Source organism: Passer domesticus, chromosome Z (genome assembly GCF_036417665.1).
Source record: "Passer domesticus isolate bPasDom1 chromosome Z, bPasDom1.hap1, whole genome shotgun sequence".
Lineage (NCBI taxonomy): Eukaryota > Metazoa > Chordata > Aves > Passeriformes > Passeridae > Passer > Passer domesticus.
In genome coordinates this window covers 8,154,111-8,180,342 of record NC_087512.1, presented here as the reverse complement: position 1 = coordinate 8,180,342, position 26,232 = coordinate 8,154,111, and the positions used below count along the sequence as shown (strand labels likewise).

Here is a 26,232-nt window from a genome sequence, read left to right as displayed (position 1 = left end):
TGTAATGGAGTAGCAGGATGTTGTGCTGCTGGATGCAAGTGCCATTAGGATGCTCCTTTTGTATTTTTCTCTAGTTAGGTGATAGTGGCAGATGCCTGAATCCATCTGTGAGCAAAGCCACCTCTGCTGTGCTGGACCACACCTATTGCAACAAGATATTTTGCTTTACTGTCTTTGCAGCTTCTCTCCTATGAGATAGCAAAGCTGATAAATTTAATAGTCTCATATAGATATATAGCTTTTCTGGCATCTTCATTATTAATTTCTTTTGACAGAATTTTTCACTTTATGTAGAGAAGAAATTGAGGTACCTGTCAAATCTGTCAGAGATGACTTAGATGGAAATGAGTTGCCTGAACACCAGAAGGGATGTGTATAAGGTCTTGGATTAAGTCTGTATTGATCGATGAACCAGACGCATTCAGCTGTCTTGATCCAGTGTTCTTAACATTAGTGATTCATACCTTAGATTAATGTCTTCAAATTCAGTAGAAAAATAGAATGAGTTATTGTCTGTTTAACCTAAGTTACATTCTTTAAGAAAGAAGTGACACAGGTTTTAGTGAAATCATTTTTCTGATAGATTTCATCCAAATTGGTACAACTGTGATTAGAAATAGATGTTTCTGTTCAGCTCACGAATTACTGTGTACTCAGCGGCAGTAACAGAAATCAAGTAAACCCAAATAAACCCAGCTGAGGTTTTTGTGGAGATATTTTGTATTGGCTTAACAGACTGTTTACCAAGGCTGAGAGTGACAGGCTCAGGCTGAACCTCTGGCGTTCAGTCATTCCGAGTTCATTCTGTATATGGGATGATGATAATTGTTGCACAGGGTTATGGGTTTTGATGCATCCTAATTAGTTTGAAAATATATGAGATGGTCTAGCTGCTTGGAAAGCATATGGACAGTTGACAGTGAGTTCCTAATATTCTGAACTTTATAGCTCAGTAAAATCATCCTTTTGTTAATAATAATAATATATGGGCACTAACAGCATGTTCTGTTAGATTAAACTAAGAGTGTCCTTTTTTCAGAGCCTATTGATTAATCCTTTTTTTATAAAAGAGGAGTTGTGTATATGTGGAATGGACTGTTCATGTGTGGACTATTTGATCAGGTTCCCGGGATGGTTCGATGGGTCTCTGGGAAGTCACAGAGGATGTGTTATCCAAAAGTGATGCCAGGCATAATCTCTCTCAAGTTCCTGTCTATGCCCACATAACACACAGTGCTCTGAAGGATATCCCCAAGGAGAACACCAATCCTGACAACTGCAAAGTCCGAGCATTGGCTTTCAACAATAAGAACAAGGTCAGTAAGATCAGCAAAACAGTTGAGAAGTCCTAAAACTGTCCCTGTGTATTGGAAAAGCTAGAAAGTAAGCTAAATAGAATATACAGAGAAGCAAGTTAATATGTTTTTCTCTGATTATTTTGCATCCTTATCTTTTAAGGCAGTGGTTTTAATCTGCAATGTCTGCTTCTGCCTCAAGTGAATGGAGGAGTTCAGAAGGAAAAAAAACAACCCCAGACCTTTTAGAAGACACAGTTTTCCTGTGGGTTTGATTTTAGATTTGCCTCCTAAGCAGGGGAGTAAAGACATATTTACAAGAAGCTGATAAAGCACCAAAACATCTCTTGCAGCTTTAATCCCATTCTTTAGTGCTCTTTCTGCTTTCCTTCATGTTCTGTGAAGACCAGCTAACATTTAACAGTTCCTGTTTCAGTGTCTGAATCCTTTCAGGATTGCTGAGCAAATGAGGTGACTGACTCACAGGGCAGGCACTAGTGCTTGCTTTGGGGTTATTTTGTTGGTATTTGACAAACAGTAAATGTCAATCTCCCCCATCCTGATCTCCTGTTATTACCAGTGAATGTAGCCATTCATCCTTCATCACGTTTTCTTTTCCCCTCTGCCCTCAAAGAACAGAAGAGATCTGAAGCGAAGGTGGGTGTGCTGTCAGATGCACAGTGATCCTGTAAGCTTTATTTTTCACACGAGGTGTTAGTTACTCCTCCATGATGGAAACTTAATGTAACTTTTTCAGTAGAGTAGTGCCTGCAACTTGCTTCAGGGTTAGAATCAGTGTGGGACCTGGTGAAGGGAATTGTCAACTCTAGATTGTACTGTCTCATACTTCATTATTTGGTTGCCTAGCAAGATTTATGGTTTTGAAAGTTATTTTTATTTACTCTTTTGTTAATTTAGATTCTACTTGACACCTGAAGTGCTGTATAGCATTCTATGAAGAGCAGTATAAAATGAAAATTATCTTGATAGAGTCTTTACAAGATTATGGATGAGTTCAATCCAGACTGTGCAGCCTGCCTAGAACAGAGTGTGTTTGTAAGGATATCTATAATACAGTAACTAACTGTCTTCTTATTTTCCTTCTAATAGGAGTTGGGAGCTGTGTCCCTGGATGGGTATTTTCATCTTTGGAAAGCGGAGCATACACTATCAAAGGTGCTTTTCTGTTTGTTGGAGTTAAACTTCAAAAATTGCAAGCAGTTAAGGCTGTTCACTATTCTTCATTTCCTGCAAATATTTGAAGAGCAGCAGTGTTTGTAAAACACTTAAAAATTCTGTGTAAAATGAAATGTCCTGAAATTTGGAGCTTGAAGAGGAGAGAAGTTCTGCACTCCCCTTAATTGAGAGGACAGGAAGCATGCTTAACTTTCTGCTAGTTTTGGGTTAGCTGAAGTGAGCTGTTGCATGGAGTATGGTGGATACTTAGTCTGTAGAATTCATAAAGGAAGTTGCACTTATTTAAGTGTAATGGCACATCACACCCAGTGAATGTGATAGGCTTTTTCAAATGAGAGCTGGTGTTGCTGTGCACCTACTAAAAAATAGCAGCAGCTTAGAAGGATCTAAAACAATTTATTAAAATGTCAATTTTTCTTAGCTTCAGCTTTTATTGTGTCAGTTGGCTTCAGATAAGATACCCCATTGCTTTCAGTTTTTTTCCTTCTGGTCTTATTTTTCCCCTGCATTTTGTGTTTTATTTCCCTGCAACTTCCTAGAACATAACTTACAAAATTGTTTTGTCAACACCTTCGTCTTTTCTTGTAACAGATTGATTTTTATTTTTTCTGTTTCCAGTTACTTTCCACAAAGTTGCCGTACTGCAGAGAGAACGTGTGTTTGGCTTATGGTCAAGAGTGGTCAGTGTATGCAGTAGGATCACAGGCACATGTCTCTTTTCTGGATCCAAGGCAGCCTTCCCACAATGTTAAATCCGTCTGTTCCAAAGAACGAGGCAGCGGTAAGAAACCTGTGAAAGGTGCTTCAAATTGTTTGCTTGCCTAAGTAGCTGTTAAAAATGTAGTAAGTCAAGCTTCTAATGAACAGGAAGGGCTTTTCTAGTGATTGGCTAAATGATTAGCAGTGTGTGTATAGATTTGGGTTTGTGACAGTATACCTGGAGCAACCAACAAATCATATGTGGCCAGCTCTGAAATCTAATGAAGGGCAACATGACTGCCACTATTGTAAACCCTCCAAATACTACTGCAGCACAATTGTAAACCATCCAAATATTACTGAACTTTCAAAAGTGTGCATTTTTACTGCTGTGTATTTTTTACTGGGTCTTACTCTATTTTTTATCATCTCAAAGCAAATGTACTCTTTTTACTGCTATTCATACTGTTCTTGCATTCTTCTCTATGAATTAGAAAAAAGGCATGTTGTCTGCTCTGTGCTACCTTATATTTGATTATGTGCTTTAAGGGAAAGCTCGCTTTGTAATTTTAAAGCCATGACTGAGATTCCTAATTTTCTATGTGATTTGAATGCTATTTCTTTCTCATGGATGCATTATGTCCAGTTGAGCCTTATACCAGGGCCAGGCTTGCAGGGTGCATGGTCCCATAAAGTTCTCTCCATATTCTTTACTGTCAGGTATGAGAAGGCACAGTGAGTGCCATATTAATGCCAGACTAGTAAATTGCAGTCCTTACTTAGCTTGGTTCTGGGCTTCCATCTCTTCATCAGGCAGGTTGCCAGAGGAGGACACATGTCAGCAAAGATAGGGAAGTTTTATTTATGCAGTTACTGAGCCGTGGTGTCTAGATCAGTGTCAGGGTCTGCTGCTTTCAGTTATGGGAGAAATATGTATAATGTTAGGAGAAGTCACCTGAATGTCTTACCAGAAAGACCACTTGTCCTCACTTGCTGTTAGTGAGGATTCTGTCAAGGTCCTGACCCAGACACTGCAGTGTGGTCCCTGTGGTGGCTGAAACCTGCCTCAAGTATGTGATCTTCCATATTGGGGGATAATGTGTGCAGGGAGTACTTCGAGGGATTCTCTGGTTTGTGTCTGGAGAAAGCCTTTGTTCAGGGCTGTTTTCTCTTGTGCAGAGTAGATGGTGCTGGCGTGGTGGTAGAGGCACATAAATAACAGTAATTCGCAAGATACTGAGTGTTTCCACTTTATATTGATCTCCCTGGGACTTGAAGTGGTGTAGCACCTCTGGAAAACAGGGTCTTTATTGATCTGTGGACTAAAATCAGATTTTAAGTGCTTTGCAGTGGTACCTGAATGTGGTTTAAGTTTCCAAGTGCACCTGCTGAACGTGGTAAGTCCATGTTAACTTCAGTTCACTCAAGTTGTACACAAAAGCAGGTCACAGAAAGGTGGTGGCTCAGTAAGGCTGGAGCTGGGCTGGCTTTCCTCTGCTGTGGCCCTGTTTACACTGGAAGGTAGTAAATGCTTTTTAGCACATCTTGTAAGTGTTGCTTTTCGTAACAGCTGTAAAGGGAAATGCACACCTTGGACCCTAGTTCTTGATCCACAGCAGCAATAGTTCTCTGTGTGACTGGCCTGCAGAGCCATGTTGTGTGTCCTTCTCTTCATGTCCTGAAGGCAGCAGACAGAGCTTGTATGGCATAGACTCTGTGACTTCTTGTGTAGGACATGCCACTACATCTTTATTTCCTTCTGGGATCTGTAGACCATTCCTGCAGCATGCGAGTGAGGCTCGATATACTTACCTAAATTACCTAGGTCCACAGGTGGTAGAGGGCTGGAAGTATAGAACTTACTGTGGTAGGTTCTAGGCACAGGCTGTACTTTTAGCTTGATGGGAATGAGTAGTCTGAGGTACTTCAGCCCCTTAGGATACAATTTGAAGTGCTGTTTTTGAAAGGCTGTTCTATATATCCTTCTTAGTAGTGGGTATATAATGGATTTCTTCAGTAAATTACTTTGGTTAGAGAAAGATCCACAGTTGTTCTGCATTTTATATATTTTTATTAATACATTTAATTGAAAAGTAAATGCCATCTGCCTTGATACTCCATCACCATACTTCACACTGTTTGTGTGAAGTTAGAGCAAAAGTAAGAGGAGGTTCACTCTTGTGCCTCTCCCCTCTTATCCAAGTGACTGCTCTTGCTGACTGCAGAGGGTTTAAAGCTTTCTGTGTGTCTTTGTGAGAGCTAGATCCATGTGATGGAGGTGAGGGGAAGATCTTCTGCTGTCGTAAGTGCGTTTGTAGCTCTCTGAATTAAAGCGGAGACTCTCATATGAATCTCATAATCTGCTTCAGTAGAGAGACAGTGGTTTCCCCACCCATTAAGCCCACAGCCAAGACTTCACCCCATATCTGGAGCAGGACAATGAGGCCCTGCCTTGTTCTAAGTGTGTATCACAAATGCTGGTCTGTGGATGTCACATCCGGTGGCAGAGGTAGAAGGATGAGGACATGTTTCTTGTTAAGACTTCATAGAGAGGGGAAGGGGAAACTCCCTGATTGCATCCACAGCTCCCGTTTGTCTGCTGTCATTTGTGCTCCTGGGAATATTCCAAGATGATACATGTTCTGTGACATTCAGCCCTGCTTGGTGTGGTGACAACACTTGGCATGTGAATGTAGGTGACATAACTCACATATTTCCTCTCCTGTTTGAATGCTTTGTTTAGGCTGTAATTCAGTCATACTCTAAAGAGGGCCTGAAAAGCCTTGGGGTTTATAACCTGGCATCCTGTCAAGAAGGAAGGAGAAGTATCAATGTGGGGGAGTTTAACCTGCGTGGAAGAGTTGTTTGGAGTAGAATGGCTACACAGAACAGTATTTGCACAGTAAATGCAGATGAGATGACAGGATGTTTTGCAGATTGCAAATTCTTACATTCAGAATCTTCCCCAAGACTAGTTCCAAGGGATCCTTGATTAGCTGAGACTTCAAATTTAGATTCTGTGGGAACAAAATTTACATTCTTGTTCAGTGTAATGGGATAACTGAATTGTGCTAACATGTCTAGTTTGTACTGTACCTTCCCATGTACTGGTGGAACATGGTGTTGTTTAGATGGCAGGAGTCCTGTTCTGTTTTCTTTCCTGGCTAAAGTGCTAAAAATGCCAGCTACTAAAAATCATGTGTGTTTGTTTGAGAACATTTGAGTGGAGACAGATCAAGCTCATTAATAGTTCTGAAGCTATCTTAGCAGCAAAGTGATTGGTGATTGTTATGATTACACTGGCTTACAGCTAGCCTGTTGATCAGCACAATGCACTTGGCGGCAGCTGGGACTTTCTTTTCTCAGAAAGTCCCAGCTAATTTACTGCAGGTTGGCAGGTAGCTGGGGTGTGAGCTGATGGTCTCAAGGAGTAGGGCAGTCATGTATGCAATCAAAGCTGCTGTTCCAGTAGCAGTGGGATTTGTCTGCTCTGTAGCAGTGGGAAAGCTTGTGTGTTTTGGAGCATATTAGTAGGTAATATTAGACATGAAGCAGCAGCACTGCAGAGCCAAAGCATCTCTGTTCCTTACTGCATTGTCCCTCTCTGCTCTGACAGGTATCCGCTCGGTGAGCTTCTACGAGCACATCATCACTGTGGGGACAGGGCAAGGGTCCTTGCTGTTTTATGATATCAGAGCCCAGAGGTTCCTGGAAGAAAAGCCCCCCCGTGCCTGCTATGGACAGAAACAGAAATTAGGAGGAAGTGAAATTTTGAAGTTGACAACTGGGAAAGGCTGGCTGGTAAGTAGATGGTAGCTGTGATAGAGGTAGGGAGAAGTAGACCCATTGTATAGGAGTAGCATAGAGATTGAGCCAATTCTCTTTGGACCCGTTGTGTGAAATGTAACAGTATTCATGTAACCAACATCTAATACTGAAGAGCAAGAAGTGCTACAGAATTGCGTTCTACAAAAGCCTTATGAAAGGGTACTGAGGGTTATTTGCTTGAGTGTAAGGCATAGTGATTACAGTTCTCATGCACTGATTCATAAATGAACTAGATTTTATATCTTTGTATTTTCAAGTGTATTTTCAACTTGTAGCTTTCAGAACCTCAAACAGAGAATAAATTGTCTTTCTTTAAAGCCATGGTAATCTAATGTGGTACTTGAAGCAAGAGAGTTTTAATTTAATTGTGTGCAGTTTTAGGAACTGTGGCTTCCTGAGGTAATGCCATGGCAGGCACTGAGTTTGGTTTCCTGTATGTTATCATAAAGCAATTAATGGCTTTGTTTAACTTAACTCTGTTACCTCTTGTTGTATCAGTGCAACGTCCCCTCACCTCCCCGTTCCAATGCTTGACCTGAATGTTCTCAGAAGAAGGTTTAGGACAACTCAGGTGTCTTTTAGTTGACTTCTATGAAGCTTCAGGATTGTTAAGAGAAAATACCCCTTTTTAGGCTCTGGAAGCTACCTAATGCTTTTGTGAAACAGGGTTTTGAGTTTGTTTGGCAACAATAACTATCTAAACTTTTCTTTAACAGAACCATGATGAAACCTGGAGGAATTATTTTTCTGACATAAATTACTTCCCAAATGCTGTTTACACCCACTGCTACGACTCGTCTGGAACGAAACTGTTTGTGGCAGGAGGCCCTCTTCCATCAGGACTTCATGGGAATTATGCTGGTCTCTGGAGCTAATGATAACTCTTCATTCTGATGCTGATCTTTACACGGATTTCCACTTTTCTTTTAATTTTTTTAACAACAAAATTGTGTGATGCCATTGATTCCTGATTTAAACACAAGTTGTTTTTTGGCAGAGTTTTCTGTTGGTCTCCAACAGTTTTGTACATCTTTTTGAACTAGTTTTTTGCTTTAACCTCCTTGATCCTTTATATGGAGGGCTTTTGAAGTCCTTTTTTATTGTATTTACTCCAAATGACTCTTTCCCCCATTTAGACTGGCTTGGCCATGTGTCCCCTCCTCTACTTTGCTGTGAGGTAGGATTTCTTTCTTATAGAGTGGTTGCTCCTGAGCTTTCTGTGAAAGTCTTGGGGCTGCTTGTATGCAGGTACTTTGTGTCAGTTACATTACCTGGAGTGAGGACTACTTGTAATTAAAAACTATTAAAAATATTTATAAGAGATAAGCTACTACTTTATCTGGAGAGCCTGGCCCTGGCCTGGGTTGATCATATTTTTTAAAAGTACAAGTCTAATGACACTGTTTTTACATAGAGGGATATGGTAATTTTAACCTGTACTCAGTGGAGCCCAGGGATGGATCACTTAGTGATATTGACCATCAGTTCCAAAGTGCAGGAGGTTTTAAAAGTGCATTAATGTTCGAATGGTAGTTTTCAGCAGTGCTAGGAGCAAAAATTGGTTTGTTTCTTCACTGCCTGTCCCAGGTATCAGCTTGCACAACTGGAGTTTGTATAGGCTGTTCTGCAGCATGGCTGTTGCAGGGTGATATTACACTGAGGGCTGCAGAGATGCTGAGAGAAAATGGGGGCTAGTTATTCAAAATTAACTAAATCTATCTGTTCTCCAGATGAAATATGGTTTCTAAGTATGCTGTTAGGGTAGCTTATAAACTCTTCGTAAACTGCCTAAAACTTTGGACCTTTCTTATCCCAAGTTGTGGAAATTTTTCCCCTTTTTGCTGTTCTGGTTGGCCATCTGCTCAAAGAAGCTGATGGAATTAATAAACTAATTTTTTTCACCCACATTAAAGAGTGCATCTCAGACATTACTAATGCAAGTGAGCAGCTTTCCTCAGAGGAGGGTATCTTGGTGTTTCTTCACTTTGTGCTAGCCTATGCTGTGGGAGAGACTCAGGCTTTTCCAGAATCCCCTGCTGCCTTCTGCATTCAGACTCCCTCCAACTTCACCTGGGACTGGGAGAGGAGAACCGGGTCCAGTGCCCTTCAGGTCCATCTGTGAAGCGTTTGCCTCCCATGGTCTTACCCAATACTCAGCTGAAATGCAAGACTCCAAGGTATTCCTCCTTTTAGCAGGCACCAAACTCTCAGCTTTTTAGTGATGTCCCTGTCCTCTGCTGGATTTAATGCCTTTCCCCTGACATTGGTGGAACAAAGTGTGCCTGTGCCTCACAGCTTTGGTGCCAAATGGGCAGTTGATTGAAACTGAGAGGGAAGACAAAGCTGGGACATGCTCTGTTCTCCCATCTCTGTGAGAGATCGTAGCTACCACTGCAGTTCCTACCCACAGTCTAGAGCTAATCTGCATTTCTCTTTACAGACCCTCTCATCTTTATACTCAGTATCTTCATCAGTCACACCAAGCAGTCATGCATCAGGCTTAAGTTCTGGCTGGTATGGAGACCTGGATGGAAATCCTACAAGGAGTGCAGGTCCCTCTCATTGGGGTGGAAATCCTGGCAAGAGAAGAATTCTCTCCCAGGTGTGCACCTATCCCAGAAGTATAATTAGCACTGAGCATTAACACAGGTGCTTCACAAGCAGATCTTACAGTGTTTCATTATACTTACCATTGTGGCCTGGTTGCATAAACTGCATCAGTTCAAAGTACTGTGTGTATGGGTAGATAGGCTTTTCTCTGAAAAGGTGAAATTATATACTATGGGGTAGCTGCTGTAGTTATTTTAGGGGCTTAGAAAAGTGGAAGTATATGAAAAAAAACCAAGTCTTGGAGAAGAATGGCAGGATTTGTATCCTTACAGCTACTTAGTAAGATCATTCTGTCACAGGAAATATGTTCTGCTTTGGTTTGTTTGATTGTTTTTTAAATTCAGTTTGGTTTGAAGTTTTTTTCCTTTGTTTTTTTAAAGAATCTAGACACTTGAGTCTACCTGAGTGTCCTCCAGTTCAGCTGAAGCAACAGGTAATAGCTGGGCATTTAGTATCAGCAGTGCAAAAGGGAGGCTCCTGGTCTGGAAATTCTAGCCCTGATGTTGATCTATTAACTGAAGCATATTTTAGGCCATAGGAGGAGGACAAAGAGTATGTGTATGGCCTTCAAACACAAAGGCTGATGTTTCTGCAGTCTCTAGTTTACTGAAGAGGCACCACTGGAAACTGTCCCTCCCTACTGACTGTGATCTCCACAAGTACCTCAATATGTGCTCCTAAAGCCTGGTAATGTGAGTGCCCCTTTTCTCCTTTTTTTCTTCATTGAAGGCTCTGCACAATTCTGAGATGAATCTGGATAATGATGTAAAATGTCTCAAATGCTTTTGTGTATTCTGCTTTCAGGGTGCTTTCTTGCAAAAATGACTTCTCACAGTAAGGAAGCCATCCTTGTTGCTGTATGAAAATCCCCACAAAAACACTAGGAACCAAACCAGATAGTGCTGCAAGCACACAAACAATTTGGACCAGAGATAACTTAATTTTTAGCTAGTTTCAGTGGTTTTAACAGCAATATAGATGTTAAGTTTCAGAATATTTCTGTGGCTGGTCATGCATAACTTTTGTTCCAATCCCTGTTAGAAACTGAGGCATAGAAAGGTGATGATGATATACCAATTGTCCAAAGATAAGTAATGGGAGAAAAACTGAATTTTTTTAACTTTGATTTTGTTGCCCTGTTGGGTTAGATATCTGCTGTTCATGGTTAGAAAAGAGTGGGTTTCCCATCCAAGTGCAGGAATGGCTGCAGAGCAGGGAGCCTTCAGGCTCTGCAGAGAGGCAGGGTGGGTACCTCACTGTTGTAAAGCCACATACACCCCTGCAGTGGAGTGAGCTCATTCTCATTGACTGCACTTCAGTAGCTTCTTGAACAGCTTGCTGTTCGATGCTGAGACCCAATGGCATGCGTATAATCAGACCATCTTATCTTTTCCACTGTTTCTTCAAGATTTCCCTCTTTCCTGCCAGAATGGTTTGTTTGAGGTTGCCTCCTTCAACCCAAATCATACCAGTCTTTGCTGTAGCAATATTGTCCTTGCAGAGGTGACCTCTGCTGGGATTTTGTCAATCTGTGCTCAAGACCTTCAATTTGCTTCAGTTTAACTGGGTAGAAGTTGAAGGCTGGCTCAGACTGTTGAACAGGGCAGTAGCCCTTGTACATGTTGGACTGATATGATTACACAGTAGTAGTCTGTTTCACATGGGCAACACACTCTGGTTTATCTCACTTGAATGAGAGAACTTTTAGCATAACATGCCTTCAGACTGGTTGCTATTGACTTCTCAGTTGTGTGGGATCTTCTGTGCTACCAGAGAGTTTAGGAGACTGACATTTAATTTAGGTATTTTTGGGTATTACATTTTCAGTATTCATGATAGGTAATCAAACTAGTGACTCAGTTATGGGTTTGGAAATACCTAGCTTGTAAATACTGAGTAGCAATGCCTCAGTAACAGCTGGATGTTACTGAGAAATCAGAAGCTACTTTGCAGTGTTGGCTTCAGCACAGTAACAAGGGTTGTGCTCACCCTCTTTCACTAAACACCTTATTCCTGTAATTCCTCCAGGTTTCTCCTTTGTACAGTCAAGTCTTGTAGGGAGAATTGCTAGTGCTCTCCTCTGGTGCTTTCTGGGATTGCAGTAAAGAAGTGAGTCCATTTGTTTGATTCTCTCATCAAACTGCTGCTGGTGTTAGTTCAAGGTGAGTAAATGACCAAAGAATAGTTGGTAGTAGGTTTATGTTCCTAGTCTCAGTTGTTCATTCTCCTCATAGATGCATTTTTAAGATCATTGCAAGAGTGCAAAGTGATTTTGCTGGACTTAGTCTGTTCACAAAAGTTACATTCATATTGTGCGTGACTCTTGTGACTGTCTTCATGAGAGAAACTCCTGAATTACATTAGGGGGTTTATATTTGCTGCCTCCATTTTAGGTCTTTGGCAGCTTTTTGTATCTAAATGATTAAGATACTTGGGGATCATTCTCTTCCAGAATTCATCCTGTTCCTTTACCTGAGCACTTGCTTGTAGCTGAAAAATGAACAGATTAAATTTATGATCCAGCCATGTTGAGTGGTGCTTTGATGTCTTAATTTTGCCACTCAGCTGAGAGGCATTTACAGGTCTTTTGAACTGCTGTGCCCTCACCTGGTGCAGGCATGAATCAAACCAGGCTTGCCTAGACCCTTCACAATGTCACTTGTTTGCTTTGTTTGCAAGAAACCAAGGATAGGTGGGCTGTCAGTTACTGCATGTGGGAAAGCAGCAGCATCTTTCAGCAGCCAGGTGGGAGGTCTGTTTTTAGTGGTCTCTTGCCCTTATTTTCAATAAATGCACTTTTCCAAGGTGTTTGATATCTTCTTACTTAGCTACTTTTGTAATTGCTGCTATGACCGAATTACTGGACTGGGGTATAGCTTGTTCCCTAAGGAACTCTGTTGCAGAGCTGTGTATCATGCAGGTAGAGTTGATCCTCTGGCCAGCCCATGCTGAGCCAGGAACACTTGAGCTACCAGGCACAATTTTTTTATCTGAAAGCCAAGTGAAAATCCCTGTATGCCATGCTGGCCACCCCACAGTCTGAGCCTCAACTTAAAATGCATTTCTGAGTGTTATGGTGCCCTCAGTAACTTGTTTGAAATTCTGAAGCAGACACCTCAGGACAAGGGAGAGTGGAAGAGAGAACACAACCACATCTTTTATGAGGTCTCTCCTTTGTACATAAGCACTTTGTATGGTGAGGATGGGCAAGGAACACCAGAAAAACAGTAAAAGGCAAACAGTGTTTGGTACGGCTCTTGGGAATCCTGAAGAATTAAAAAACTAGAGGGGATATGCAAATGCTTAATCAGAAACATCTTTGAGAGATCAAGTATATATTCTTGACATTTCTGTGTTATTTTAGTAACTCTGTTTTATTATAACAACTGCATTATTTTTCAAGGATAAAATTAGCAAGTATCTTTTCGCTTGTGATGTTGAGTTTTTTAATGAAAACCATGTGGTGCTTGGCTAGTTAAAAGAATGCTTTTGCAGAAAGGAATCTTCCCATTTTCTAACAGCCTTTCCCACTAATACCCTGCTGGGAGCAGTATGGTCTAAGAAAGTGCACGCAGATTTAAAACGGAGTTGGCAGAGTTGGGAAAATGTGGGCTGTCTGACTGTTTCTATACCCAAAAAACCACCAACACTTGATTGTATACAAATTGTCATTGCTGTACTGAAACTGAGAGGGTGTGTGAAACCCCTTGCAACATACTGCAATGTCTTTAGTCCAAGATTCTTTTGAATTGCTTATTTTGCCTTCAGGACAAAAAATTTAGGAGTCAATACAGTGTTTTCTTAGGAACTGCTTTTCTAAATTCCCTTACTAAAAGGGAAAATTCAGGTGCTGAATCTTACAATCTTATTAAACTTGTACTTTTTATTCGCCCATTCACCTCGTCTCTTTTCATTTTCAAGGCCTCCCACAGTCTCAGGGTATAATTCACTATGACTCATCCAAATAGTACCGAAACGGACCAACCAGAGGTTAATGTGCCTTCCTCTTCTGGTACCTTGATCTTTATAAAGTTATCTCAAATTTGTCACTGTCTTAGGGCTGGGTACATGCATTGTCTTTTTCTAAGATGTATGTGTTGAAATTGCAACAGGTTTATACTGTTACTTGTGACTTGTTCCATTTGTGTTAGGATGTGGTGTAGACAAATCAATGCGCTGGTTGGTCTTGATATCAGTCTTGCCAGTGACACCTGTCAGTCCTTGCTTATATGTTCATGTGTAGATAAAATGCTGGATCTTCCCCACTGCCTATGGTGCATAAGATGCACAAAATACACAAGGTGTGTTAAAATGTGCAGTGATCATAACTTGTTGCCTGAAGGTAGGATGTCCTACAGTGAACTGTTTTTAATGTTTTTTCCCCAAGTATTTTTAATAAGATCCAAAGCCTTGAGGAAAAAAAAAACAATCAGGACTTGCTGTTACTTGATGGCTTTTGTTCTGAATCCAGGATCTGATGTTTGTTAAAAACTCCTCCAAATCCACTCATCTAAAAGAGGCTTTCTCAGCTTGTTTCTGTCATGAGGTGTATCAGAAACAGCACTGAATCCTGAACTACCACAGAAGCTGTCAAGCAAAGTAGTAACAGCTCTCTTCAAATATTACAGTGCACATTTTTTCACTGTAAGATAAAGCTGTTCCAAGTTATTGATAGAGCTTGCAAATAGAACAGTGCAATATTGCAGATAGTGTGTGAAACCAGCCTGTCTGCACATGGGGCTCAGTGTTCTGTTACCTTGCAAATTGTTTCTCCTCTCTGAAAAGGTGTTTTTTGTTTTTGTTTTTTTCAACACAAAGACATTACATTTAGCTTAGTTTCTAAAGATATGTTTGTTTACAAACCTCAAAATGACATCTGGCATTTGGCCTGAGTTTCTAACTCTTACGCATTTAGAAAATATAGTACAATTGATACATTATGTCTCATAAGAGCATGGAAAGAGGAACATATATATCTTCACTTGCTGTGGCCTTCCATGGACACGCCTATGCATAATTAACTAAATTACAATACTACACTCTGTTGATTCATGAGGTTACCTTTTTATTTAGAATCAGCACAATTAGTCATCAGTGTATTGACATTAATACATGGTCATGGAGCTCTAAGGTCTGTGTGTTTTCTGTGCTAACAGTATCTGTTCTCTCTGTACTACAGTGCAGACTTACCATGGAGTTCTTTTTGCTTTGTGTTAATTTCGGAGTTCCTTCAAATTCAGTGAGGTGCTGTTTTTAGGACAGTCGCTTTTCTGAGTAGAACAAATGGATTTAACTTAGTTTTCTACCTTTAGCATCTTCCTCTTCTCCCATTTTTTCCTAGTTCACCTGTAATGATGAGTTCAAAGATGTCTGCCTACTCTGAAAATTATCGAGTCATAATAAAAAGAAAACCTGTAGCCCAGTGTGGCAAGATCACTCTGTGCTTTTACCATAAACCTCTGTGACTGGATGCTTCTCTTGCAATTGGAGACTCCACCCCTGCACAGTCTGAAGAAGCAGAAAGCTTCTTGCACCCATATTGTTCAGTAGGTGTCAGCAGATCAGGAAGTGGAGGTGCCCTGTGCCTTCACCCAGTGTGTTTGTCAAACTCATCTGTAGTGGTTTAGCCAGAGAACTGGCATCTTCAGTTGCTACTCAGAGTCTTGACTAAAGGTTTCATTCAGGGCAATACCAGCAGGGTGAGTTGCTCACTTGATTCCATGTAAAGGCTTCCTCCAGAGATTTATTGTTTTGGGGGGTGGAATTATAAAAGAGTAGGGATATGAGCAAAACAATAACCGTGTTCTCAAAAGAGAAAAGTTATTCTAATGTACTTTGGCCAGCAAGAATGACAGAGATGAGCTGGCAATGGAATGTTTGATGGTAGGCTTTGAGGGTTTGTGCCATCATGCCTTAGATCACTGCAAATTAGTTGCTCCCAGAGCTTTCAAAAAGAGGTCAGTCCCTCTTCAGATGAGATGTGAAAATAGCATGTGGAAAAACCAGTTTCCCCAGTGGTCACTCAGTCTTCCCCTCAACATTCAAGGTTACCAGTGCACTTGTCTCTGTTTTCATGAGTGACTATGACTAATGTGCTTCACGGCTGCCACCAGCCCCCTCCACCTGCTTTGTGCAGGGATGATGGAGTAAAAAGGCCTTGTCTACCTTGTCCTCCACTTGGCTGGCTGTTGACAGTGCAGGGATGTAACAGGCCAGTTGTGATTTACAGCTTCAGCTGGTTGCTCTGGGCTTCTCTCACATTGGAGGTGTGGTAGTGGGGCTGTTAGAGAAAGAACTGGTTAAGTAACTTCTGGTGGGCTTTGTCCCTCTTGTTCAAATTGCTGTCTCTGGTCTCAGACTCTTGTCCCAGCCTCACTCACATCTTGTCACACTGCTGCTTGGGACTTGAGCAAGTTCCCTGTTTTCTCATGGTGCACTAGATCAGGTACCAAGGTCTGCAAAGCATGGGGGCACCTGTTAAACCCCTATTATACTTTGAAACTTCTACTGCCTTAGGCAGTGGTTTGCTGAACTAGGACCTTGCTCACAGTGTCCTTATTCTTTTTACTCAGCTCTAGGTATCTTCTTGGACTGCCATATCCCTTTCAGTCCAAAAGGGTTTGCTCCAAAGTCATTCCTGTTCCACGGAGTTGATTCCCATACTGCTGGTTATTGCAATTCAGTGGCTTTTCTTTTTCTTGTTTTCATTCTGGGGTTTACTGCAAATGTACAAAACCATACTGACTTTCTCAACTCCTGAACATAGTACAGGGGCCCATCCTGAGGCATCAGAATTATTTGTCTACTCTCAAGGTGCACAGAAACAAGAATCTCTTAGACACACAAAGAAACCAACTGCATATACACAAGTAGAAAGGTATCTCTGAGTAGAATAGGTGAGGGAGCAGCTTATGAATTTTAAGTATAAAAACAGTAATTGAGGGAGCTTTTTGTTTCTTTTTTAAAAATTGCTTTAAGAGGAAGTTAGGTGGCGTTTTAAGCCACATAAAGTTGCAAGGTAAACCAAGATTTTCTGTCCATCAGTGCAAAATGTGCCTCTCAACTATAATACAAAGTCAGTATCTGTTGCTCTCTTGTTTGCAATGGAAAAAAATTATCTGAACACTGATTAAATGTGTTTCTTGCTCTTATATATAATCACCCACACAATAGTCCTTGCTGGTCTTTCCCAAGCACTATTCAACACCACCCCTATTTAAAAACAAAACAGAGACTGCATTGAGTAGTGAAAGCTAATGAATTTCCTTGGTTTGAGAGAAACCCTGGAGATAAAAGTCCAGGTTCCATGTGTTTTAAATGTAACTTTAAACCAATGCAGCTATTCTCTCAGACCAGTACAGCTTCCTACCTTTCCTTCCATTTACAGGAATTTAAAAATAAACCAAGCAATACATGAGCCAGTTGATGTCCTTGCAGGTGGAACATGTTTGGTTTTTTTTTTTAATTTGAAGATTGAGATTTCTCTTGTGGAAGAACATTGTGGGTGCAAAAGTGTGGAGCTCAGATTACAGATCTTCCACCAGCCTGTTAATGCAATTAAGTATTCTGGACTCTTTTGAAGAAGACTGTGTAAAAGCTGTGAAGGCATACACTGGAACTGATAATTTTAAATTTTAGGTCATGTGTGTGTTGCTTGACTACATGGACAATGTAACAGTGATTTTTATAGATTGGTTTCCATGTGTCAGTCACAAATAATTTGCTGTTTGGAGGAAAACTTTTAGTAGATACATTTCCAGATCAAATTATGAGCCTATTTTCCCTCTTGCTTTAACCGGGTTACTGTGTTCACATGCCAGAAAGATGTTGCTCTTTGAAGAAGCATGTTAGTGTATGTGGCAATGCCCCATGCACTTTTTTAATACCTAGACCTGTACATTCTCATCTGAGTATCGTTAACCATGCTGTAGTCTGACAAATGAATCTTTTACTACTGCCCTGTTACATAGATAATTGTAATTAACTGCAGTTTGTTTTTTTCCACTACTTGAAGTTGTGTGATATGAAAATTGGTGAACAAAAAGTATTTGTGCATCTTACTATGGGTATCTCTAAATAAAATGTATTTGTATAGTGTATTGGCTTGCCTGATATTTTCCCTTATTTTCTAATATCCCATTGCAAGTAAATCTAGGGCAGTTTGAAAGCTAGTGGGCTTGGGTTTCTTACTGCAACAGTCCAGCCTCTGTGTGGACATGACTGATTCAATGAAAACAAAGTGAACTGTTCTTTTTCATCCACCAGTGAGTGGATGGATAGCCCAAGAGCAGAATCTCAGCTTGTTTTTGGTTTTTTGTGGCCTAGACATTAGGCCTAGTTCTCTGTACAACTGTAGCAATACTAATTACTTCCATAGGAGATTTATCTATTGGCAGAGTTGGGATTATTACACTTCAAGGCATCTCCTTCCTGTTCTCATCATCTGATACCTCATTTGCTCTGAGGCAAGAGTTTCCTTTCAACCACTTTATTTTTCTAAGAAGGACCTACCTCTTAGAACTGTTGAACAGCACAGATAAATGTAGCAGGACAGTCAGATATAGAATTACAGGTTTTAGGGAGATCTTGCATCCCAAAACTGCATCTACATAATTTTATTGCACAGGAGAGTGAAGCCTTCACACAGCTATCCTATTTCACTGTCTGTAAGCGGGAAGGTTATTTTTTCAGAAGAGGAATGTCTGAGACATCAAAATTTTATGCTGGAGGTTAAAATTCTGTGCCTAAAATCAGCTTCTGCCTCACTGTCTTCACCCTTGGCCTCATCCTGAGAGGCCAGTTTCCATGATCATGGACAAGCTCGAGCTTTGTTTTTAAGTAGGTGAGAGACCACATCTCCAGCTGCATCATCTCTGCTCCTCATAGTAGGCATTACTGATACTTGTGAATGCTGGAAGGGCAGACTTTAAAAAGACACAGGAACGCTAACACTGTCATTCCACTGAGCCTTCTAATCAAACTGTTTGAGAGATGCAAAAGAAAACCAAAGTCCCTGGCCCTGGAGACATACAGAAAATAATGGTTTAGAGAGGGCTCTGGCAACCGGGGTTACTAAGTCCCCACCAGCCTCAGATGCTCCATTGAGTACAGCATTCAGATGGTGTGGGGCCTGTTAGCTGACTTACAGGACCAAAAATGAGCTCAAACTCCAAAGCTGTTGGTATTAATTGCGCTCCTCTTACATGCATGTCCAGCTTAAATCTCAGCAATAAAAAGTCTAAATTGTCCCCAAGCAACTAATTTTAGCATTAATCTATTTTGTCCCATCACCTGTCTTGCAGGTCCCCTTGCTTTCCCATTCACAATGCAGATGAATCAGTTTCCTTATATAAGGCAGCTTCACCATTTTTGGAGGAAGAGATTTTTATGTTTCATGTCTTCACTCCTTCTGCCAAAAGGTCTAGGTTCCCTAGGTGCTTTCTCACTGGCCATAGTTGGCAGGTGCATGTATGGCCATTGTCATTCCTGTCTGTGGAACCAAAATGAGACCCACTGCACTCCTTGGCCTGGAGCCTGCAGCTGGTCTGTGGTGTTATCAACTATGCCTTCACTCTACGCTACAAACATGTGGCAGTCGACGTTACCCCTTTCAACACTCAATCTGCTGCCTGCCTCCAGCTCCAGCCCAGCTGCTGCAGGTTTCCTTGGCTGTCATCACTTCCCTTTCTTGGGTGTATTTTGTTTCTGATCTCTGTGACTTGGGGTCTCAGCTCTTGCCAGCTGGTTGGCACTGCTGTTGCTCAAGGAGGAAGCCAAACTAGGACAGGACTCAGAATAGTTTCACATTGTTCTGTTAGTTCTTCCTAGCTATTGCTGTACTCATCTTGTCTGTTTCAAAATGAAAGATTAGGATATCTTTCAAATACAAGGTGCTTTCAAGGTCTAGTAAATGAATTCATAAATGAGATGCTAGGACATAGTGCTTGAAATGTTTTTTGGGCAAGAGGTGGCCCATTTCTGAGACATTGAAAGTAAGAAAGTTCATAGTGTATTAGAAAAAAAAGAATCTCTGTGCTTTGTCTCCCAGCTTCCTCATTCCCTGGAAGAACAAATGTCAGGAGGGCTTCAGCCACCTAAAAGGCTCAAGGGACGATGTGGCCAACATGGCTTTTGGGAGGTATGGTTCAGCTGCTCCAAAATACTGCCCTGCACAGAGGGTCTTACTCTTTCCTCTTCACTGAGCTGTACCGAGAGCGGGCAGAGGTGAGAGAGAAGCTACAGGCCTCAAGTGCAGAGCTGCGATCAAAAGGTCAGCTAGACATTGCTTGAACTATTTGTGCCAAAGACATAAACAGAGTGAGGGTCATGTTCCACAGATGCTGAGGTGTCAGCAGAAAGATTTCTAACCCCTGTAATCAGTGCCTGTGGGTTTTCTTCCCGTGTTGTCAAAAGTTTTCTTGTCCTAGGAGTTTCCTCTCTCTGCAAACCCACTGCAGTGCCTGATGCATGTTGAATGTGAAGCACAGAGATTCAGTTACAACAGAAATTTCACAGATTCCAGACAACTAGAAAAAATGTGACTAAAGGTTGTCTTTGGGGAGGCAGACTGACACTGTTGCTGTAAAACCCCACCCCAATAACTGCAGTGCTGTAGGCAAGTATTCACCTAGGGCTAATTTCTCCACATATCTGAGCCTCAAGAAAGGTCTCGGAGCCAAAAGCATGAAGAAGGGTTGGTCAGTACTAAGACAATAAGATTCACTTCCTCATGTGCTATGGTGGCAGCCTGTGTACTGCTGCTGAGGGCTGCTGGACACCACACTGCAGCCAGCCAGTGAGAATGCCAGCACAGCATTATTAAGCTATAACAATTAATGATCTTGCCACCTGGAAAAAAACACTTCATGTAGATTTTTTTCCTTCCTGGAAATAAATTCTAGGAGTCTTGGGATGTGGAGACTTGCCATGTGTATTTATAGGAGCATTTTTCCTGTTAATTGCAGAAAGCCAGCTTTAGCTTTTTACCAGTATAAATATGCTTTGACTCCAAAAAAACCCCATTGTTCCTGTTACCTGGTAGGTTGTTGCTGTTGCACTTGGAGTTTATTTGGTTTTGCGGAAAGCTTTTAGTCCTGTGCTCTGGGCTACTCAACTTGTTGCTTAAAGAGAAGGGATACATCTGGAGCTTGAAAGTGTATTGGTCCCAGGACCTAGGTCACAACACCAGTGACTAGACTCAAGCTGGATTTTGTACCAGTGATCACAACTCAGCAGCTCTGCAGTTCTCAGTGTGACTTCCTTTTCCATAAACCCAGTCTGTAGTCCATCAGTTTGTCTATGAGATTCTTTTAGCTAACACCACTGAAAGCTTTGCTCAAACTGAGCAACATCCCTCTCCTCTTCCCTCGTTTATCAAGGCAGTAATTTCATCACAGAGGGTGACCAGGTCAGCCCAACATGACTTCCCCAGTGTAAATCCATACTGAATACTAGTGCCAGTCACCTTCTTGTCCTCAGTGTTTGAGGCTTTGCAGGGCTGGGTGGAGGCTCACCAGCCTGTAGTTCCCTGGGGTTTCCCAAGCTCACTGCTTTGTTCTTGCCATTGCCAGTTGCTGCATCTACAAACAGCTCTTTTAAAACTGAAAACAGATGGCTGACATTTAACCAGAGTTGGCAAATATCCTTGGACACACTATTCAAAACATTCTCCTAAAATCACAGGATAAAAATGCTTGTAATTTATCCTAAGATGAAGTTTGGGGAAAAAAAAAAAAACAAACGGTGCAAATCCAGCTTCCACTTTACAATACTATTAGTTTGTTACCATTCATTACAGGAACCTTTATATTACCTGGAGTAAGGGAGGGTTGGGATTCCACTAGGCTTGTTAAACTCCAACTGATAAAGACAGATGGTCTGTAAGTACTGCAAAGACAGCGTGCAACAACCGTACAAGGAGGTTTAAAAGACCTTTCAGTGATCATCTGCTGCAACTCTGCCCCACCAAGTTATTTAAGAGCTGGCCAAGGAAACTTCTGGCTTCTTGGAGATAATTTAATCTTGGGGAATTTTAAGAAGCAGGAAGCATAACATTGTTAGAGCAGCGACCAGGCATCTGCAGACTACCTTCTCTGATGTCACAGACAAAATAATGGAAAACTGATAAAGGACTAAGATAATTCAAGGCCAGATACACAGCTAATGTCAAACAACAGTGTTGTATGGAAAACAAGTTTGTTAACAATAGTCTGGTTAATTCTTAGAAACAGTTGGCTTGTAGAGGTAACAGTAGGTAGGCACATTAGAGAATGAAATCAGGGAACATGACAGAACAAACTCAGCACTCACCATTAGAAGAGCATGCACTAGACAGGTTAACCCCCACTAGCATCCTTCTTGGATAGGTGTTTAAGCAAGGCTCTGCAGGATCAGTGTCAGGCTCAGACATGTGGAACTGTCTTGACAATCTGGAAATAAATACAGATTGATAATTCAGATGATTCAGATAAATTATTTTGTGGAAAAGGTTGAAAGAATGGAAAATAGCAGTAAGGTTAAGGTGGTTGTGCAGAACAATTTCAGATTCTGGTCACATGAAAATGTATCCCCTTTTTCATACAGTCAAACTACACAGTAAGAAAACTTGGACCAAGGTCTGCAGGGACCACCTGGAGAAAAAGGTCATCTCCAGGGACACACTGACTCTAAAGAATTGCCAAGCAGCCCAACACAAATTCCGAGGATGATGTGGACACATGATGGACTAACAGCAGCCCATGGATGTTAGGAATCAAATGGCCTGGGCTTTAGGAAGGCTGGGCGCAGTGACATCATTATCCTTCCTGCCTTCACCAAGTGAATGGTATCTCTAGGAGAAGTGCTTGCTTTCATAATGTAAATTGCAACTCTTTCAAGTACAATTGTTGTGCAAGCTCTTCTTGTGTAGGCATATCAACACAATCTAACACATTAGATCCCATTTCCTGGCAGCATCCCCACAAGCTTCACCCCACATCTAAATGCAGCAGCAACCCCAGCTATGCCCAAAGATAACATCTCTTGTTATCAAATACTTGTAACAGTTCTCTTGAGAGAACTCCACTTTGCCACCAAAATTTTCAATTGTTCCACTATACCTAGGGAGAATTCCATATTGTGGCATCCCCCCCTTAAGGAGAAGGGAGCTCCTAAGATTCGCAGAGCCTTGTGGACAAAAGAAACAACAAAAGTCAGGGCCCACAAATCTTGCAATGTTTAATTAGTAGATTACACGCTCTGCATGGAAACTCTTGCATTAGTCTCTAACGTCCTATAAGCACACGGCAGTGGGTTTAAAATAAAGGAGGGAGGTTTAAAATAAAAGGGAAGACAGAAAGAAAGAGAGTTGTATTAAAGAGGAGGAGAAGGGAAGGGACAAAGAGAGAGAGAGATCAGCAGTCCTGGGTCCATTGCTGATGCAGATGGGGTGTGCAGGGTCCAGGGGTGCACACACTTTGTGGGGGTACCCTTTTCTAGATAAGTTTCCCTGCACTGGAGGTAAGTTTCTCCCTTTCTGTGCAATTTAGTTACTGTGGAAATGGGTTGGAGGCTTCAGGGTATTTAGTGGTCTCCATATCCTCCTACATGCCTGCTTCTTCACCTCACTCCTACACTTGTGCTGTGTTGTGCTAACCTCCAGGGGCCAGGATAAGGATGTTTGTCCCAGAAAAGTGCTGCTCTATCTCCATGTGCCTCCTTCTCCAGCCACATCCTGTTCATTTTCCCAGTGTGTTATTGCTAAGGATCCCTGGCTGCTAGTACTAACAATCCTTGTTTGGCTCCACAGGCACCTGGCTATCAGTGTTTGAGAACAGCCCCATTATCTTCTGGGCTTCTACACAGACTCCCTGCAAACTCAACTCAAAGCTCAAAGTCAAGAGTGGGTTCTTTATACTGAGCCTCTCCCTTGCAGAGCTTGTGGACCTGGGTTTTGTTGACTTTCTGAGGCTAGTGCAATATATTTCGGAAAAAGGTAGTGCTGTTGAAGAGATGTCATCAGGGTCAGGGCTGTGAGACCAGTTTGCAGCAAAGAGTAATATTTTATTACACGAAGTGATGTAAAAAAAAGAAAAAAAAACCCCAGGGTACAAAGAAAATAAAAACTTCCGAATAAATAGCAAAAAAACTGCTCTGAACTTCAGCTCAGTCAGACCAATTGTCCAATTAGCCTGAGGGGGAAGGGTTGCTAGTGTGGAAAGTGGAAGAGAGCATTAGCAACAGGGAAGATAGTACTGCCTGAGCTTGTCAAGAAGAGATGGTTTTACTGCAACACAAAAGTAGAAGAGATTCCTGAACTAGGAACAGGGTGATATTGTGAACACATGCAGTTTTCCCCATTCACAAATGCAATAGGGAAGGAGAATGCCAAAGCACCAGAACAGTGGTGTCCAGCCTGTGTATGTGAACTGCAGCCTATTTCAGAAATCTGCAGAAAGGGACTGAGAAAAGCAATCCTGCAGTAGGCTGAAATAGCCTATCTGGATTTGCACCTGCACCAGACTGTTATTTACTGGCTGGAAAACTGAAGAGGTTGCAAATCCTTGTAACAGCAGATAAGAATCCTGACACAGGCAGTAGGCAGAACTTGCCTGCTATGCCTGGTCAAACCTCTGCAGTGTTTAGTGCAGGGTCTTCTCTTCAAGTCTGATATATGAATCACAGGATCATTTAGGGCAGAAAAGACACCTGAAAGTGAGTCCTGCGACTGACCAGCAACTTGGCAATTAGAACACAGCCCTAAGTATCACGTCCAGTCATTCCTTGAACACTACTACCACCTCCCTGGGCAGTCCACCCAAATGCTTCACTACCTTTCAGTGAAGAAATTCCTCCTGATCAATATTTGGAGTGCAGATCTTTGTTCCCAAGCCTCCACCAGTTTATTCCTTTAGCTCTCCTCTGGAAGCTTTGTCAGTGCAGTTTCCCATTTTCTCATTTATATTTTCTCCATGTACAGCAGCAAGTGTCTACATCACTTTGGTTATGGTATCTCTGCTCAGTTTTCTCCCATTCCAAATGCTCTTGGGCTGGGTTCTGTGTGATTTTCAGAGACACATTCCAGCTGGCACTACACCATCTGACAACAGCATCCCAAGAGCTCTTAGCCTTTGTTGTTTTGTGCTGCACACCAAATTTCCATCTTGATTATCAAAGGATTGCCAAGCCATGATGGAAGAATGCTAACAATAGTGATTAAATCCACACAGATTATGGAGCCGCAGACATGTTTGTCACAAAGCTTGTGAAACTTTGTTTACAGCTGTAATTAATTGTTCCCCAGCTCTCGTAATAAAACAGAATATCAACAGCTGCATCAAGAAAATCAACAATACCTGTGTACTGTTTGGTCTGAATTTCAGTTTAGTTCAAAGGACCCTCTATCTTACTGAGAAAAAACAAGAACAGGCAGACCTTGCAGCTCCTCAGCAGTAGAATCTGTTGCAGCTCCTACCCATCTATGCAGTAAGTGTCAAGGATGCAGACTGGCTAAATCTATCTATGCACAGAAGGCAGAAGCACGAAAAACACAGATTAATTTTTAGATATTGTTTAAGGTAAAATCAGATTTCACGCCCTTTCTACTTACATGGAGAACACGGGCTTAGGGGACAGAGGATGAGCAGTAAAGGATATCAGACCACAGCAAAGGTCAAGGACCACGGGACACCATCACTGGTGGCACCAGGGGCTGAACAGTCTGCACACCACCTTCACCAGCCCTGCCTGCTCAGCACCAAAGACCAACTTCCACACAGGGTAAGTAAGCCTGGCTTTAATATGCCAGGCCTTCAATGATGCCCAAAGGACCACTGCATTCTCAGCAACCAGAGGTGCTGTACACAATGGAAAAAATACACAGCAGGAAAAAGCCTAAATGGAATAAATGTTTTTGGTTTTGTTTGTGTGTTGTTTTTTTTTTCTTTTCTTTTTTTTTTTCCCTCCTCCTGACTCACAACCCAAAACTCATCTCAGGAGTCAAGTTTTATTGACTATCCTTTCTTGCCACCTGTCCTGTCATCGTTGAGTTTAGACTGCCAGAAGTTGCACCAAGTTCTCCAACACAATTCTGCTGTGCCAACCCCTCCTTATTCTCCATTAATCCCCACCACACTGTACTTGACTTTCTCCTCCTGTAGTGCGGCTATCTTTTGTCCTGGAGTTCTCCATGTCAACAGGGTGCCTCCCTGTGTCCATGCTCTCAAAAGAAGGAGACGTTTACATTAACGTAAATGCAGAACTGGTTCCGAAATGCCCTGCTCCTAATCCACCCAGGTCACTCACTGGGCCATGTCATGGTATCCCTCAGAGGGGCTTCTCCGGGGGTCCCTCACGCGGTGTCCCTCACAGAGTTCCTCGGCGGAATCTTCGCACGGGCTCTCATCGAGTCTCTCGAGGCGTTCCTCAAGAACTCGTGGATTAATTCCCACGGCCCCTCCCGGGTCCCTCTGGGTGTCCTTTACTGGGGTCCCTCAGGCGGTCCCTGACACGGCCCCGGGGGGGGGAGGGGGGGGGGGGCTCCGCCGCCCCGCCCCGCCCCGCGCGCGCCGAGGGAGGGGCGGGCGCCCGGTCACGTGAAGGCGAAAGGAAGGGGCGGGCCTTCCCC

The 26,232-nt window shown here is 42.0% G+C and overlaps 1 protein-coding gene and 1 long non-coding RNA gene across 11 annotated transcripts in view; one reads left to right on the top strand and one right to left on the bottom strand.

The window, feature by feature from the left end:
- Nucleotides 1-17,728, top strand: part of DCAF12 (DDB1 and CUL4 associated factor 12) — a 32,614-nt gene extending 14,886 nt beyond the window's left edge. For 3 of the 8 annotated variants that reach the window (XM_064403342.1, XM_064403343.1, XM_064403344.1), the window contains exons 5-9: nt 1,123-1,316; nt 2,406-2,471; nt 3,111-3,273; nt 6,808-6,992; nt 7,736-17,728. In XM_064403342.1, the coding sequence (XP_064259412.1) occupies nt 1,123-1,316; nt 2,406-2,471; nt 3,111-3,273; nt 6,808-6,992; nt 7,736-7,894 (767 nt within the window). In that variant the 3' untranslated portion in view covers nt 7,895-17,728. The remainder of the gene's footprint in view (nt 1-1,122; nt 1,317-2,405; nt 2,472-3,110; nt 3,274-6,807; nt 6,993-7,735) is intronic. The other 5 variants (XR_010352366.1, XR_010352362.1, XR_010352364.1 and 2 more) reach the window with 5 other exon arrangements.
- LOC135289601 (uncharacterized) lies at nt 1,122-26,213 on the bottom strand. Of its 3 annotated transcripts, XR_010352368.1 has the most exons (5): nt 25,843-26,175; nt 24,962-25,084; nt 21,939-22,057; nt 14,820-21,229; nt 1,122-5,996 (listed from the first exon to the last, which is right to left on the bottom strand). It is a non-coding gene; the product is annotated as an uncharacterized LOC135289601 (long non-coding RNA). The 3 variants fall into 3 exon arrangements; XR_010352369.1 differs by lacking the exon at nt 1,122-5,996 and having other exon boundaries at nt 14,449-16,348; nt 25,041-25,125; nt 25,911-26,213; XR_010352367.1 differs by lacking the exon at nt 1,122-5,996 and having other exon boundaries at nt 14,449-16,348; nt 25,843-26,197.
- Nucleotides 26,214-26,232: the final 19 nt, after the last annotated feature.